The following is a 15,734-nucleotide window of genomic DNA, read 5'->3' on the forward strand; positions in this document are numbered from 1 at the left end:
CATGCTTCACGAGGTGGCCTCTGTCACTAGTAACACGTCCTTGTCCTACTAGTATGTCAAGCCGTTTGAGCAGGGGACTAGCACGCTCTTTTTCCTCACTTGGAAGACAATTCAGTGCACGAGTAGGACAACTGAATGTTACGAGTGAGTCAAAACGACGAGCGGCCATTCTGGTGCTACTAGTAGGGTCAAGGAAGGACACGCCGACTAGTCTAGTCATGGTACTAGTGCAGCATTGCAGTTTTTTTGTATGATTTAAAGCCGATTGTGTTATTAGCACTGAATTTAATGTTTTAGAAATGAGCGCAAGCGGGCTTTCGGTGGTCCATCATGCAGAAAATAAAAACATTTTTAAAAGGGGCGGGGTCCAATTTGAACTACTGGCTTTTGATTTCCATTTGCTCTTGATGAATACGGGTATGAAAATTCATCTGCTGCTGCACGAATTCATTTCATTAACGAGCATTCATCTATTCCAGGAAGCCATTTGGCACGTTTTATTCGGAGACAAATTATGCTTTTACTGTGATTTCTCCACACGCACGCAGATGATCACGCCATGAATGAGCGAATGAGAACATTGTGTAGAAATCCAAATGTTTAACGTCCTTATGCCTCCTTCTCCCCTCCGAGTGCGCTCTCTCCGCTCCTTCCTTTCCTTCCCTGGGAGCCGTCCCGACAAAACGCCACCTGTGCCGCGCTGGCAAGCCTCCGCCAAAAGCCAGACGACTGCAAACCCTCCTCCCCCTCCTCCTCCTCCTCCTCCTCCTCCTCCTCCCCCTCCTCCTCCTCCTCCGACGGACACAGGCAGAGCTGCGAGGCCTCTGGAAAATTCATCGCCTGCTCAGACCGAGCAGGCGGCCGGCCAGCATAAATATGGCCGCCTCGTTGGGAATGGAACGGGATGAAGACGGCGCGCTTGTTACTGAGCACGTATTAACAAGCTACGTTGGCCATGCCGAATGCTAACACGCCAGCACTTTTGTATTCTCCGCAACAAAACAGAGCATCGTGTATAATGTAGGGCCGCTGTGAGCACGTATTTTGGGATTCTTATCGGAGGTCCACGGCTTTAAGACTGGGGGAGGAAAAAACGGAAAATATGGGAAGCGGGAGTGAGTCACATGATTGGATTTTAAACCGAGGTGCCGATTTCAGGACTTGGAAGTCACTTGGCGAAAGTTTCCTAAAAGACTTCAAATACTTCTCAAACTTGATGAAAACTTTCCTCTTCTCCGCGCTTCCATTGAGTCACGTAAGAAACAAAACGGTTCCGTGTCGCTCGGCGCATAGAAACACCAAAATGTCATGACATTAATTATTCACAATTAAGAAGATCGAATCATAATTGTGCTAATCACTGCACATTACTTTCACTGTAAAATCCCACAAACAAGGCCTGGGCTTAAGTAGAAGTGCAGTAAAAGAGAAGATACTAATTCACCTCCTTCCCTTAAGTAAAAATCACAAGTTTTCAAATGTAGGGAATAAGTAAAAAAAAAAAAAAAAGAAATAGTCAAGTATGGTATAAAATGTGTACTGCAACTACCTAAAACAAAGTATTTGTATTGAATTACTTCTCACCACTGGTCACAAAGCAGCAATAGCAAGACAACTCCACCTTCTGCATCTGTTTTCCATCTTTTGTTCGGACCTAAAAAAAAGAATAAAGTCGATGCCAGCCGAAACGATGTTTTACCTCGGGCTACAATCGACGTTCCTTATCGGGATCGCAAAACAAAACAAAAAACCCTCGTAAAGTATTTCCCCAGCCTTAGCCTGATTCACGGGCTCGTAAAATATTAGTTATCGTCCGCCACGGCCTGCTGCGTTAGCGTGGCTACGATAGCTATGTAAGGCAGCGGTGCATCAGGGGGTCGTCTTTAGCGTGGCGGCTGCTCTAAATCTCCAAAGTTTCCATTACACGCCCGGCCGCCTCCCTGTTGTTAGCGACGGGAGACGAGAGCAGTCGAGAGCGGCCGTCGACGCAAACGCACGCACGCGCGGTGGTGGTGGTGGGAAGTAACCACGTACGGTCGTGCCTTGAGATGCGAATTTGCCGACGGGTTTCATAAAAGAAAAAGGGTACTCTATAATATTGGGCTTAAAAACATAATAAACAATGCTAACAATGAAACAGTTCTTGCCACATTTGTTTTTCTTCAGCTCAATGGATGTTGTGCTGTTCCTTCTGGTGTGCGTGCCTCGGCCACTTGGGGGCAGTAGACTATAGACATACGGGTATAACAAACATGGCTACGGTCTCAGCTCCTCAGTAATATCAGTTGTTCTTCGCAGAGGATAAAGAATATATGCCTGTGAGTATTTCTGTATTGTCTGTCTACGTGTTGCTCCGCCGTTCATGTTCGAACAGCCGTTGCTTAAAGGGCTATAATGCTCCAAAACAGATGCTAGGCGTTAGCCCATCTATGGCGTTTCCCATTATGTGTTAGCATTAAACTAGCAGAATTTAAGGCAATGTAACGTGTTTGTTTAAAATACACGCGTCATTCTCTGTTTTATGTTGAGTTTGAGAGTAAACTTTAACTGGGAGTTGCAATAAACAGTACGGTACAGTATAATACAATACTTTCTTCTCCATTCAAACAAGCTCTTTGTTGTTTTTATAATTCTCACGGTGTCAAAATAGGCTTGTTACATTTTTCTCTCTGTGGATGATGACACAAACTAAAAAAAGACCTTAAGCTCTTGGGGGCTTATCTTTTTCTTTTTTTTTTTTTTTTTACACACAATTATCTACACTTCTACTCAAGTACAGCGAGCAAGCACACCTCTGTCGCCACGTCGACATCCAAGGTTTGGCGAGCCCACTCGTCAACCGAAAGCCCCTGCGTCGCTTCCCGCAAAAAAAGAGAGAGAGTCCCTGGCGCACCATTTGGAGCGAGTGACGCTCCATGACAAGATGAAAGGGTGTGCATGCTAGTGCGCATGTGGGCGGGGGATTAATTAGCAGCAGCACCAAATTAGCAGCGCCGCACCGTGCTTTTTACGCCCCCCCCCACACACACACACACCCGCACCCTCCACCGCATGTTAAAAGTAATCCGCATCCCTCCGGCTTGTGAGCCTTCATCTCTGCTTGATGGTAATTGTGACTGAACACACCACAGGCCACAAACCTACATCGCACACCAGAGGGAGGCGGCTTGTCAGAAAAATAGCACGCCGGTCAGCTTTTGAACTGCGCCCGACGACTCCCAGGTGGAAAAACCTGCACACATACTCCAGACACACTTAACCCGTGTCACCCTTTCGCCACCCGAGTGCTCGACAGCTTGCGGAGAACGAGGTGGCGAATTGACATCGCCAAAACACAAATGACTCGCAGCTCCGAAATTTGCTTTCGCTAACCTCGCGTGAAGAACAGAAGGCCGCACACATGCCGAGCGTTTAGTCACCATCTGGACTAACTAAAACTGCCTACCTTCGTGTCCTTCTGCTGCACTTGTGCAATTCTGAAGAGACACAATCACGGCAGCCACGACCGTAAAGAGAGTCCCGCTCGCATTCACACCGACGGCCAATTAAGCCAAGGCCTGCGACGCACGGACCGATGCGGCCAAACACGACCGATTTCGAAAGTACAAAAACAATAACAATATGCAGTCGGCGACTCACAGCCGCACACCAGGAAATTGACCATCGCACGTATACCAACTTGCTGCACTGGAAAAACCTCGCCCCCTGGTGTTGTTATGGAGAAACAACGTTTTGCGGTGCCAAAACAATAGTCCTGTGTCATTTGTTTTGATTGAACCACAAATAACGTGGCACCACTGTCAAGAAAGAAGCGAACAGCGAAGCGCGACAGTCCAGTGACGTTCGGCAACGGCGCTTCTTTGACGTCGATTGCACCACATTTGAACAATAATTAGAAAAAGCCTTGAAAACCCCTTGGGGTGCAAATTCCCCATAAATACGCCATTCGGTTAATTTTCAAGATGTCAAGAGATGATGAATTCACGTAGCAGTTTTGGGGGGAAATGTGTGGCCGCACGTATCGCACATACCAAAAACTGTGACTGAAATTAGCATTGAATTGTATAAACGCCAATAAACTGCACAAGAGAAAGTCAAGAAATAAAATGTTTCAACAAGTGTAATTACTCTTAATACTGTACTATTCGTGTGTTGAATAAGTGCCTTTAAGGGGCGTGGCTTACTGAGGGACGTCACGAGCTGAAGTCGACTCGGCCGATTAGTCTGCGTGGGAGCATCTGGGCGCGAGTAGTGGCCTATAGCAGCTTTGTTTGCGAGTGTTTTCATTTTATATTTCGGTGTGTGTGACTGTTTGTCCCGATCAACAAACATCTGAAAGACTTTAAATGAGATTTTTCAAATGTGAAATAGGTGAGTCGGCTCAATATAGCTCGGGAAGTAGAGAATGACTTGAGTTTTTCACAAACGCTTGAAGAGCTGTGAAACCATATCTTACGTCCGCCACGTTTTTTGTTGTTTTTTTTTTTTTCTCGTGAAACCCAGCACTCCTTGGAGAGCTCAATCAACGCCATATTGAACAAACGACCACCATAATGGCGCCCGCCCACTGCTTCATGTGGAATGCTCTGTTGGCATGTTCATGTGACTCCTGATGACGTGCTGGCATGCCTCCTCCTCCTCCTCCTCCTCCTCCTTCAATAACAGGTGTTAAGGGGAGCGGAAAGAGTGACAGAACAACACAATAAAAAGGGCAGCGGAGAAAAAAAAAAAAAGAGAGAGAGAGCGAGATGGTGACAAGCAAAGGACAAAAGCAACCATGACGGGAATATGCAAATGAAACGTCGTCAGCAATCGTCCGGACAACATGAAGTTGGGGGGGGGGGGGGGGCTAAAACGTGGCAAGGTTCAGGATATTGAATTTTCAGTCTAATTAGGGAGAAAACTGTGTCCTTTGTGATCAGCCAGGCGGAAACATTTAATTACAAAACCAATTATAAGGTGGCAAATGCATCACATCTGACACACACACACACACACACACACACACACCCCAAGAAGGAGGGAACAACTTCAGCGGGTGAAGTGGCGGAGATGTGGGAGTGTTGTTGTGGAACGCGCTTGAGATTTTCTGCTTAATTGAGTGCCTTGTTAATGTATGTGTGGGTGCCAAACAAAGAGACGACGGGTTAAAAAAAAAAAAGAAAGCAGTCAAGTGTCATGAATATGTATGATGGCGTATATGCATATCTTGTTGATTCCACCTCCATTAGACCGTGTGTGTATTGAGTTATCAAAAAAAAAATTTTTTATATTGATTGTGCTCTAACAAGCCCAATCGCATGTGAGATTCATCTAATATTTAAAAAAAATCAGCTATAGAAATGCATTGTTTCCCGTTCAGGTGTAACTCACTTTTTTTTGGTGTTTTTTTTTTGATGACCTCCATCTTATCTTGCTGTCACTTGAGTTGCAAATTTGCATTTTTACAAGACCAACCCGCCTATCACAACATTAAAAGAAGGCCAAAGAATGAATATAAATGAGAGGTAAGTGCTAGAGCACTCAAGCGTCACTTCCCAGACCCCCGCCCACCCCCCCCAAAAATGGGAACAATATCTGGACGTTGGCAGGACATCAGCAAAAAAAAAGAAAAAAAAAAAAAGAAAATGGGAACAATATCTGCACATTGGCAGCACATCAGCAAGAGAGCGCTTGGATGGGCAAGTACACATAAAATCCACTTGCTTTTGATCATTGTGTTCTCATATAAGAACACATGGACAAACCAATTTTCAATCTGGAAAGCCGTCAAAGAGACCTTTCATCTGATATATGACTTGATGGGGTGGGGTACATTTACATTTTTTACTTTGTTCCTCGTGAATTTTGACCTTACATGATTTACTTCAGTTCAAAGACACCGAAGAATTGTCAGCTGATTGGCTGTTCACCTGCTTTTCGCCCACCAAGTTTGGAGATAATGGGATGGAACGAAGACGAAAGGATGCGCGTTTTTTTGTTTTGCACTTTTTTGACCTGGGCATTTGACCAAGACCTTTATGCTTTGATGTAAACAAACAAAAACAAAAACAAAAAAGGAGTAAACATTGTGCATGTATAATTTGTCTTGGGAAACTTTGCTATCTTGAAGCTAACATCCAAAATACCGTACATGCATATTGTCGATATTGTGGTAGTTATAAACCTTTAAACAACTCATATTTGAGTGCAACAATAATACATACATACCATGTAGCCATGTATTCTTTCTGCTCTGCGAAAAACAACTAATACTCGCTTATGTTTTCTTCATGTTTGATCATCGCCATGTATCGTAAATACGTCTATATTATACTGCCCCCTGGGGGCCAAGGCATGCACACCAGAAGGAGCAGTACAATGTCTATTGAATTAAAGCTAAAGATGCTGTGAAAAATGTTTTATTTAATTATGTTATTAAAATGTACAGTACAATACTATACAGTGTGATTTTTTCTTTTTCAAAACACCCAATAAAAATAGTTTTTTTGTTGTTTTTTTGTTTTTAGGGTGCTGGAATGAATTCATAGCATTTCCTTTCATTTCAATGGGGATACTAACATACTGTATTTGCGTTACCAGCACGGTCACACAACCAATTTAACTTGTAAGTCAAAGTACACCACAATATTTAGAAAGGGGTCATGAAAAGAACACATTTGCAAGGGACTGTTTATGGGTTAGCGCGCATTGGCTGCAATGCTAGCTACGACGAGGTTCCCGCCACGAGAGCCCAGTCGCCACTTCATTCATGAGTGGCCAGAAGGGAAAGTGGCGAGGTTCTTATCTGTCCTCCCATTGCCGCGCGACAAACGGCATTAGCGGCTGGCCGGGCCGGCGGCCTTGTCGCTAAGAGGTTAGCAGAGCTTTCATTAATTGCGTCGGCCTTTCAGGGACACGCACTCGCACGCGCACACACACGCACGCAATAGAAGTCAAATGTCACTCTCCTTACTGCTCCATTCAAATGGGGGGTGGGGGGGGGGGGGGGGGAACTCCTATTTTCTAGCGTAAAAGAATAAGCAAATGCTGACAAATTTAAAATTACACCGGTCAGCACTACTAATTAAAAAAGCCCTGGGCAGATTAGATTGACATGGCAACACACAGATGCTCAAATCTGATTGGACAAAAAAATAATAATAATAATAATAAAACATACACATAGTGAAAGTAGTGCTGCAAATAGAAATGCTCTGAAATGAAGAGAATAGACAAATGGGAGTAAATGAATACAATTTGCGTGTGTGTTTTGACAGCTTGTACCATCAGGAGTGGTACATACATATTTCCTTAACACGCTTTCATCAACTGCTGAGAAACAAATTAATTGACTGCTGTGTATCCCCAACATGTCTTCATTTAATCTGCTTTTGTTGCGTTTTTTAAATTTTTTTTTATTTTATCTTGTTTGCAGTTTGCTAGGACGTTGCTCAAAATCTGCGAAAACTTGCAGCCACTGGCAGAAAGGTGGCGCAAACAAAACCTTCCAATCAATACACCCTTCGAGGAAAAGTGTTTTTAGAGTTAATTGCAGACTTTACTTTCACTTGAAATTGAAAAGTGATGTTTTCTTCTGATTGCTGATGGGGTTATTTAATGTCATATTTGCATCTCATCGTATTTGAATCGAATATAACGGCAAACCGTTGCTCTGGTCCAACGACGATTCTCCTAAGATATTTACTGAGCTCTTTCCTCTAATCAATCATGATCACGAATAAATTAATAGGGCTTTGTCAAATTAAAAGACACTCTGGAACCTTCTGCACTACTTATTAAAATATTTACTGTAAGTATTGTCGCAGTCTGGCGGAAACCCTGTTTGTGCAAATACGGCCAATCTCATAGTTTTTTCAAATCAATAATATTGGTCTGTCCCCAACGTCATCTATCATTTGGATGCATTATTAACCAATTCATAATGGTTCAAAGAGCTTGAGAACAACTCCAATGACTCCTGAATGCTCGAAATGCCTGAGAAATGTTGGAAAACTCCGCAGGAGCCGTGGAGTATTACGGCACCTCAAGATTGAAAGTCTTAGACGATAACGAGTGCAAACGCGTAGGTTAGATACATTGGACTAATGTACGATATTCTGGTTTATTGAGACGCCTGATGGGCATATATAAACTTCTCACTGCAGTTACCGAACTGATCTGAGAAAGAGAAAATGTCGAGAACATCTCACCTCGTGTTTGCCCTTCATCCTGCAGATCCTGATGTCGTTCTTGTTGGACTCCCATGTTCTTTTCTAGACACGCAAGAAGGTCAGATTTGTATTTTTACGCATGCGTACAACACTGCGAGGCTGAAAAAAAAACAATTCCCGGAGGCTCGGCGCGTTCACGCGGCGCTCACCTTGCTGTAGAACATCTCGTCCGCGGCGGCGATGTCCAGTTCCACGCGGAAAAGGTCATCCCTGCGGAGAAGCGGCGTGGCAGTCAGCCAACAACAAAGTCAAAGATAAGGCACCGATGAGCTGAGTACAACTTGCGTTTTATTGCTGGCTCGTGACAGCGTGGGCCCGCGAAAGATTTGTTTAAGTTTAGTTTTGGATGATGTCCAAGCAGCTTACCCTGTCAACATTTCCAGAATCAATTTCATTTCATATCTGTGCTTGGACTCCGACATAAATTTCCACCCGGGGGCTACGTCATGCACGCATGCACATCAGAAACACTTGGAGACAGTGATTGGAAACAGCTTTTCTCTTTGTCCAAATACAGTAATCCCCCACTATTTGAAGGGGATGGGGGCCGAGCCCCGCAGAAAGGTTTCTCATTGCCTATATTCATACAAGTTGTCGATGAAACTTTAAATATAGCTCAAACTATGATCCAACGATCCACATATAGCCACTTAAAGCTTCCAGTGGCTGCAATATATCCCACCGGGTCATAGCGAGGTTTTTTCCACGCCGCAACAACGAAGCCACACCAGCACAAAGCCCCGGTCCATCTGCTGACTGTCCCAAAAAATAAAAGAAATAAAGAAAATTCTTCCCTCCTCTCAATCTTCAGTCTTTCTTTGTGTGACGTGCTAACAACGAGGCACTCTAAAGCGGCCATGCCAGTTGACTATCTAAAGGGGAGAAGGGTGTCTTATGGCAGATTCCGCAGCGCAGCACCGTTGTAGCCATGGCCAAAGAAATCAGGAGACCAGAGTTGCGTCGCGTAAGAAACTAATCTTTGAATTCACTTGACAAGGGCTTTCAGTGACAACTGCAGTGGGCTCGGGGGATTTATAGCTTGGCTGCGATTACTTCTCCTGGTTATATTGTGGTTTTCCTCAGCTTTGTATTGACTGCAAACATCTGTCAAATCCATTTCCTGAAATAGGATAACTTACTTCTAGTGTACTAATATGCAGACGCAGCGGCACCCGAGCGAAACGCACTACTTACTTTGTGAGTCCACTTTTATCAGGGTCTTTTATGATTATTATGATTATTATGACTTTTTTGTACTTGAAGCGCCTCCGGTTTTAGTCCCGTCTCGAATTGGATGTCCTCCGACTGCAGATGAGTGGGCATTTCAAACGAAAGCGCGTGGGCCTTCCCCTGCGCTCATTCAACTCGGCCAGCTGCTTTCAAATTCCGTCAATATTAAGCAAGTGAGTTTTATTCAATGTAATTGAATGAATGCTGCTTAAATCAAGTTGTTACGTTGCTAATTACGCACACGCCCACACACCGCCTGCACGCGGAATACGCGTTCATTTATGCAGCCCCCCCGAACCCCCAATGCGAATCTTCGGATAATTCTCAGTAACGCTGGATATTCCCGCGAAAAGGCCTTCCCAACGGCGAGCTGGCGTGCGCGTACAAGATCAAGGACCGAAGCGCTTCCGGGGCTCCGTCTCGGCGAGGGGTCGCGCTCCGCGTCGGCTAATCTGCGAATCAGCATGTTACCGGAGCGGTATTGATCCAATCTTTGATCCAGCTTTGCCGCACGGTCTCACTTGACAGAGGGGAGAGCTTGTTTTGGATTTTGCATGCCGTTTGTGTTCGCCGAGCGTGAAAGTGGGGGAGTCTAGTCCGGGGTGGTCCAAGAAACCCCAAGTGGTCTACGAGTAGGGTCGCAAAGAGGTGGAAAAGCGCTCCTAAAAAAACTCGAAAGTTGACAGTAAATTTCCATGGGAATTTAGGATGGGAAATGCTGTACAGTCGCACCTTGACAAATAATCGTCTCTCAAATCAGCTTGGCCTATTGAAGTGAATGGAAGGTTCCGGCACCACATTGTGCTCTTTCTGGGCTGTGTGCCTTGGCCACAAGAGGGCAGTAAAATACAGACAGAAGACACATGAAGAAAGCTTTCACAGGACAGAAATATTAAGGATAGTTTTTGTTATATTTTGTTTCTACATATTTTGTTTTCAGTTATCCGTTTCTTAAAGGGTTATAACACCGTGACTATCGAGGCTACTCGTTAGCCCGTCTGTGGCGTTTTGCACTTTGCGTTAGCAAAAGTCTAGAGGACGTAACAAAGGCAAATTTGTGAGGTCCTTTTAGGTACAAAAAGTTACATTCTTTTTGTTTTGTATTTAGTTTGACACTAAACCTCAACTGGTCGTGGGAAGAAACAGCTTGAATTAAATGCCAACTTGCTAAAGATGGGCAATGCTAAATAGCGGATCATTTCGGCCACTCGCCATTTGTCACCGCTTCAAATAACCGTGTTGTTGTTATCGCTGAACTATTTGTACTATCATCTACTTACGATTAGGACCTCGCGACCGAACCTTCCAGTCAAAATGTTTGCCAAGCACAAGTATTGAAATAAGATTCTGAGAGGTCAGCGAGAAGAGTAAATAATGAACGCCACTGCAGCTGCCGCTTCTTTTGACGACGCCAGGTTGTTTGAATGATACAAAGAGCGTGTGGCCCCGCATGTGGCGCAAGGTGAAGATTGAAGATGTGTGAAATGTGTCCACATTTTATTGCCATTTATGTTTCAGGGGGAGCGCGAAGCCTTGAATGGTCCCGCCGGCTCATAACTCTGCTCATGGGCGCCTCAACCTAAACAGTCTCAGTTCTTCAAAGCTACAAATCAACCGTCCTGTTTCGCCACCTTTGGTCTCGTGCATAAATTTGGATACGGCCAGTCGGATTAGCACACGCCTGAGCTATTATGTCGCAAATGCACCGAGAGAAACATCCATTTTCATCCGGTACCAGCTGGTGACCTCCCACCTTCTGGCTTTCCAAACAGGGTTACCTCATCTTGTTCCTTTTCTTCTTCTTGCCCCGACACTATCGAGATTTGGAACATCGCCGTGTCTCCCCGAGCCAAACTGGCAACATGTTTGTTAGGCGAATATATTTTGAAGGACCTTCAGGGAAGTTACCTAGCAGAGTTTTAAGGCACTCTCCACTGTACCGCATTTGAACGCCCTTGAGTTGTCAACATTTGGAATTTGCTGTGCTAAAACGACAGTCATAAAGACTTTTTAGTCTTTTTAGTTGAATACTTTAGGCAGAGATTGCAGTATGCAAAGGCTGCCGACGAACTCGAGCAGCTGCTGGCGCACATACTGGAAAAAAAGCCGCCTCCTGATCACAAGCGATACAACTACGGTGCAATTGTTTACAGTTATCTAGACCATATCGTACATTGGCAGAAGAATAGCCTGGGGCCAAAATTCAACTGCTGCTTCACCACCAACTAGACATTTTTATGTTTGTAAACAAGAGGTGCTGGGGTACATCTGGGTGGCACAAAGTGATTTACTACCATTGCCCTGACAAAAATGTTTCAGATAGAACCCAAAAGGTTTTGTTCGTTGGTTGGTTTTTTTACCCGAGCAAGTCCATTCATTAATCAGTCCCTCGATGACTGTGTTAACTATGTCTGATTTTCCACGATGTCTAATGTTAAAATCGAAAGGCAAATTACAGCCAGTGTTCCATCTTCCTTTACCTCACGTAGCATCTTTTCCGCTGACACTTCACACATTTAACGTACGGTGGTCGAGAAAAAGACTCAAAACATCGCTACTGACCTTGTTTTCTAAATGGCTCTACCTTGGTCAAATGACATGGATGTTTTTCCCCCACGAGTGGTGCCGTCGGAGCGAATGCCACGCAGACGTACGTGTGACTATACTGGCCCAAATAGAAATTCTGATCAGACCACCATATTGTGCGGAATCGCCTCAGAGTGGGTGTCCACCTGTGTCCAACTTTCTGCTCAAGCCGTGAAAGCACAACCGAGTGTGCGTCCGGCCGTCCGTCCGTCCGTCCGGCCGTCCGTCCGTCCGTCCGCCCGCCCGCCCGCCCGCCTGCCTTGAGGCATTCGACCAGCCCGCAACTTCTGGTGACCTCTAACGTGTGTGGGCTGATGAAGTCAGCCGGTCAGCTCCTTTACACACATTCACGCACACACCGCAAAGCTTAGTGTTTAAAAAATAAATCAATAAATAAAACTCTCGTATTTGTGGAAAAGTCTTCATCCAGTTGGTTTTTATTTATTCCGTGATAAAGCTCCTATTTACGCCCACCTCAAATCAATTTTCCATGTTGAAATTAATTGAAATGGCATTTGCATAAAAACAAAGAGAACGTAACCAAATTGTTTTTATTGTCTTCGGGTCTTGGATGTGTAGCTTTAAGGGGCGTGGCCTAGTGAGGGACATCAGGAGCCGGGTGCGGGTCGGCCGGTTCGTCTGCGCGCGAGTCGTTGCCTGCGGCAGCTCCTTGCCAGTGTTGTCATTTTGTCTTTGTGTGTTGAACTGCTGAAAGTGCATCGGCGGCCGTGGCTCTCCTTGCCCCACATGGCATGCCCGGCGGGCATTACAGTACTTCACTCGAGCGCGCCGTACAATTTGCAATTTGTCTTTTTTTTTGCCTCGCAACACAAAGTGACGAATCAACGAAGCATAATTCCACAAACGTGTAAGTTAGGGCCCGCCGTAAGTGGAGTTCGCATCTCCTCCTTGCCGGTCTTCTCATTTTGCATTTGTGTGTTTGACCGTTTTTCCTGTTCAGTGACAATAGCTCTCCTTTTCTTTCACTTCATTGGGGGGGGGAGGACAAAACTAAAACTAAGCGACGCCTCTTAACTTGAAAAATGTGTAAGTTGGTCCAATAATACAACGTTCTACTTTTGTATTTTTTTTCGCAGACTGACGAGTCATGTTCCACGGACCCCTGGTAGCCCCATTTTGAAAACCACTGGCTTAATGTGCATTTATTTAACAGATGATCAGCTCTGAGATTGAATCAACACTTTGCACGCTTATGGACCTATTAGTTCTTGAACGAGCCCAAATGAAACCTTCTAAAGGGAGTCCCGCCACTAGTTTCTATTCATGCAGTTGAGCCCTTCGGATCGACGTGAAGGCTGAAAAGGGACTCGGCAGCAGTGCCGCGGGGGCTTAACCCAGCGAGGTGCCGACTCCAACCCGCTTTAATACTTCCATTCGGAGAAGACGGGAAGCGTCTCGGGAGAGGTGTGCGCACTCGGCAGGTGCCCGGCGGGCAGGGATTTACGGCCGTTTGCGCTCCGAGAAGCGGGCGTGCCAATGGTGACAGGTTTTAGGGCTGCGCGGGGCGTCTTATCGAGGTGCGCGCTCGGCGACAGTCATAGCTGGCATCGCGCGAGGTCGTTATTTTCAAACTCTGTCAACCCCCCACCGCTACACCGGCTTGCGCCTTTACACACGGATCTGTTTCTTTCCAAACACCGTTAGCCTTATTAAACTTATACAGGCTTTCTGTCGGTGGCATAAATCCTCCCGGTCTCTCGGCCTCATGTAACGTTCTGCCGGTTAGCATTTTTACGAGCACCCGCTTGGCTGAGACATCTCATATCGTATAACCTCTCTTATTTCGAGAACATTTCTGTACATTGAACACCGCTATAATGCGGTCCATTGAAGCAGTATCACGAGAGGGGGTAATGTTGTGCTGTATATCATTACGGCTGTGATGTTGGAGTTCTACAAGCGACTTTGTTTGGCTGACGGTAAAAAGCGATAAGAAATGATGATTTCTTTGTTTATTTGATCCGTTATTTGGCTCTGCCAACACAAACGACAGCAAACAGTCGTGTTAGCCGCAGAGTTAGCTAGTTACTGTGACATGCTAACTCGCCAAAGTGTCGGAGTCAACAATGACCAAAAATAAATAAATAAAAAAAATGAAACGAATAAAGCTTGTTTTACCGTTTCACTTTTATGGAGCGAGTTGAACGATTCGTCCACTTCACAACACTAGGATGTAATTTAGTTCAATTATATAAAGCTGTCCGGAAATGCAAAACTGTTGCGGCAAAAGGCGAAGGGAATCTTCTCTGTGGCGCATCTGTCCAAAAGAGGAAAGAAAATATCAGGACCGAGAGGCGAGAAAGTCCGAGATTTTGTGAAGACTGTTGGGGTTCCGGCTACTGTTTGACTCTTCGGGATGTAGATGTATTCACGTCAACTTAGCTCAAATTCCAAGTTTCGGCTGTATTTTTAGCGACCCCAGGAAAAATACTTTTTATCATCAGGCGATGCGCACGTATGCGATTACACAGCCTCAGCGCAGACAGAACGGCTGGAACAAGCTCACAAAGTTTGATATATTTACTACTTCGCTTCTCAGTCGTGAGGTCGGACCAGCGATCGGGTCATTTCCCGGCCCGGAGTGGCTCGCCTTATTGGAAACTGCAACGACAGACTATAACCAGCACCACATGCGGGGATGACCGTTGACTGATTTTTAGCGCGTTCGCCGCAGTCAAATTAGAATTTGGAAAAGGTGCAGTAAATCTTGGTGGGTTTGAGGTCGGCTGCTGAACGCCTGCGGGGGAGCGACAAAAAGCAGTTGAAGAGTCCAAACCGAATGCAGCTGAGCGGGCTCTTTAGTCTGTCCGGAAGCAGCCAATTCGTCCGACTGGCAGACAAACGACGCTGATCAAGAGTCACCTTTTAATGGACATTTGACATCATTAGTCGGGATGACTTCACAGAAAAAGTATTCGTCATGACTGGGATTTTACGCTGCATAATCAATTTTCATCATGTCTCGACTACGATATTGGATTACACCGGCAAGCCTACGAGCGGTGTCCAGGGTCGTACGATATAGCTCGTGTTGACCTCGTCACCGTGGCGTGGCGATTCATCTTACACGTACCGGTGAGAAAATGCCTTCCGCAAACCCAACGATGGAGGTTTGCTGTTGCAAAGTTGGCATGTGCTGTAGCTAGCAACTTCTATGGTGATTACGGTTCTTGTTCACACAATCGTCGTTTGCACATTTTGAGACATGACACCTTGGCAACGAAGATGGAGTTTCACTTCGCACCGTTCCACGCCGCCACCACTGGTATGAATATTTGAAGACTGGAGGCAGAAATCGGAATAGCCGGCGCTAACCAAGCTAACCGCTATTGTCATCCACCGCCATCTTATTTGCAGACTCTCTGAGCCGCGCAGACGTATGAAGTTTGTTTCGCTATGTCGGCCAAAGATTCCGCTGCGCCATATCGTCCGGCGACAAAACTACAATCAGCAAAAATGCGAGTTGTACTTGTAACCATTTGTTTCCGTGCCTGCCTCTTTACATTCAAACGCAAACAAATGTTGGTGACCTCTGCACTGCATTGCAAAAATATCAACGATGCCATCGATTAGTCGACTTTGACTGGACAAAAAAATCTTGAGTTGTTCAACCCCTATTTATTACAAATGCTCAATTCATTCTCCTTACCCACGGGGTTCCGCTGAATTCATTTGGATTTTCCA

General features: G+C 45.3%; 1 protein-coding gene across 5 annotated transcripts in view; it reads right to left on the reverse strand.

Annotated features, from left to right (window-relative positions):
- Positions 1-15,734, reverse strand: part of LOC133480497 (nuclear receptor ROR-beta-like) — a 180,165-nt gene that overhangs the window by 93,501 nt on the left and 70,930 nt on the right. For all 5 annotated transcript variants that reach the window (XM_061778616.1, XM_061778615.1, XM_061778614.1 and 2 more), the window contains 2 exons: positions 8,363-8,423; positions 8,193-8,255 (listed from right to left, as the gene is read on the reverse strand). In XM_061778616.1, the coding sequence (XP_061634600.1) occupies positions 8,193-8,255; positions 8,363-8,423 (124 nt within the window). The remainder of the gene's footprint in view (positions 1-8,192; positions 8,256-8,362; positions 8,424-15,734) is intronic.

This window comes from Phyllopteryx taeniolatus, chromosome 7 (genome assembly GCF_024500385.1).
Source record: "Phyllopteryx taeniolatus isolate TA_2022b chromosome 7, UOR_Ptae_1.2, whole genome shotgun sequence".
Taxonomy (NCBI): Eukaryota; Metazoa; Chordata; class Actinopteri; order Syngnathiformes; family Syngnathidae; genus Phyllopteryx; species Phyllopteryx taeniolatus.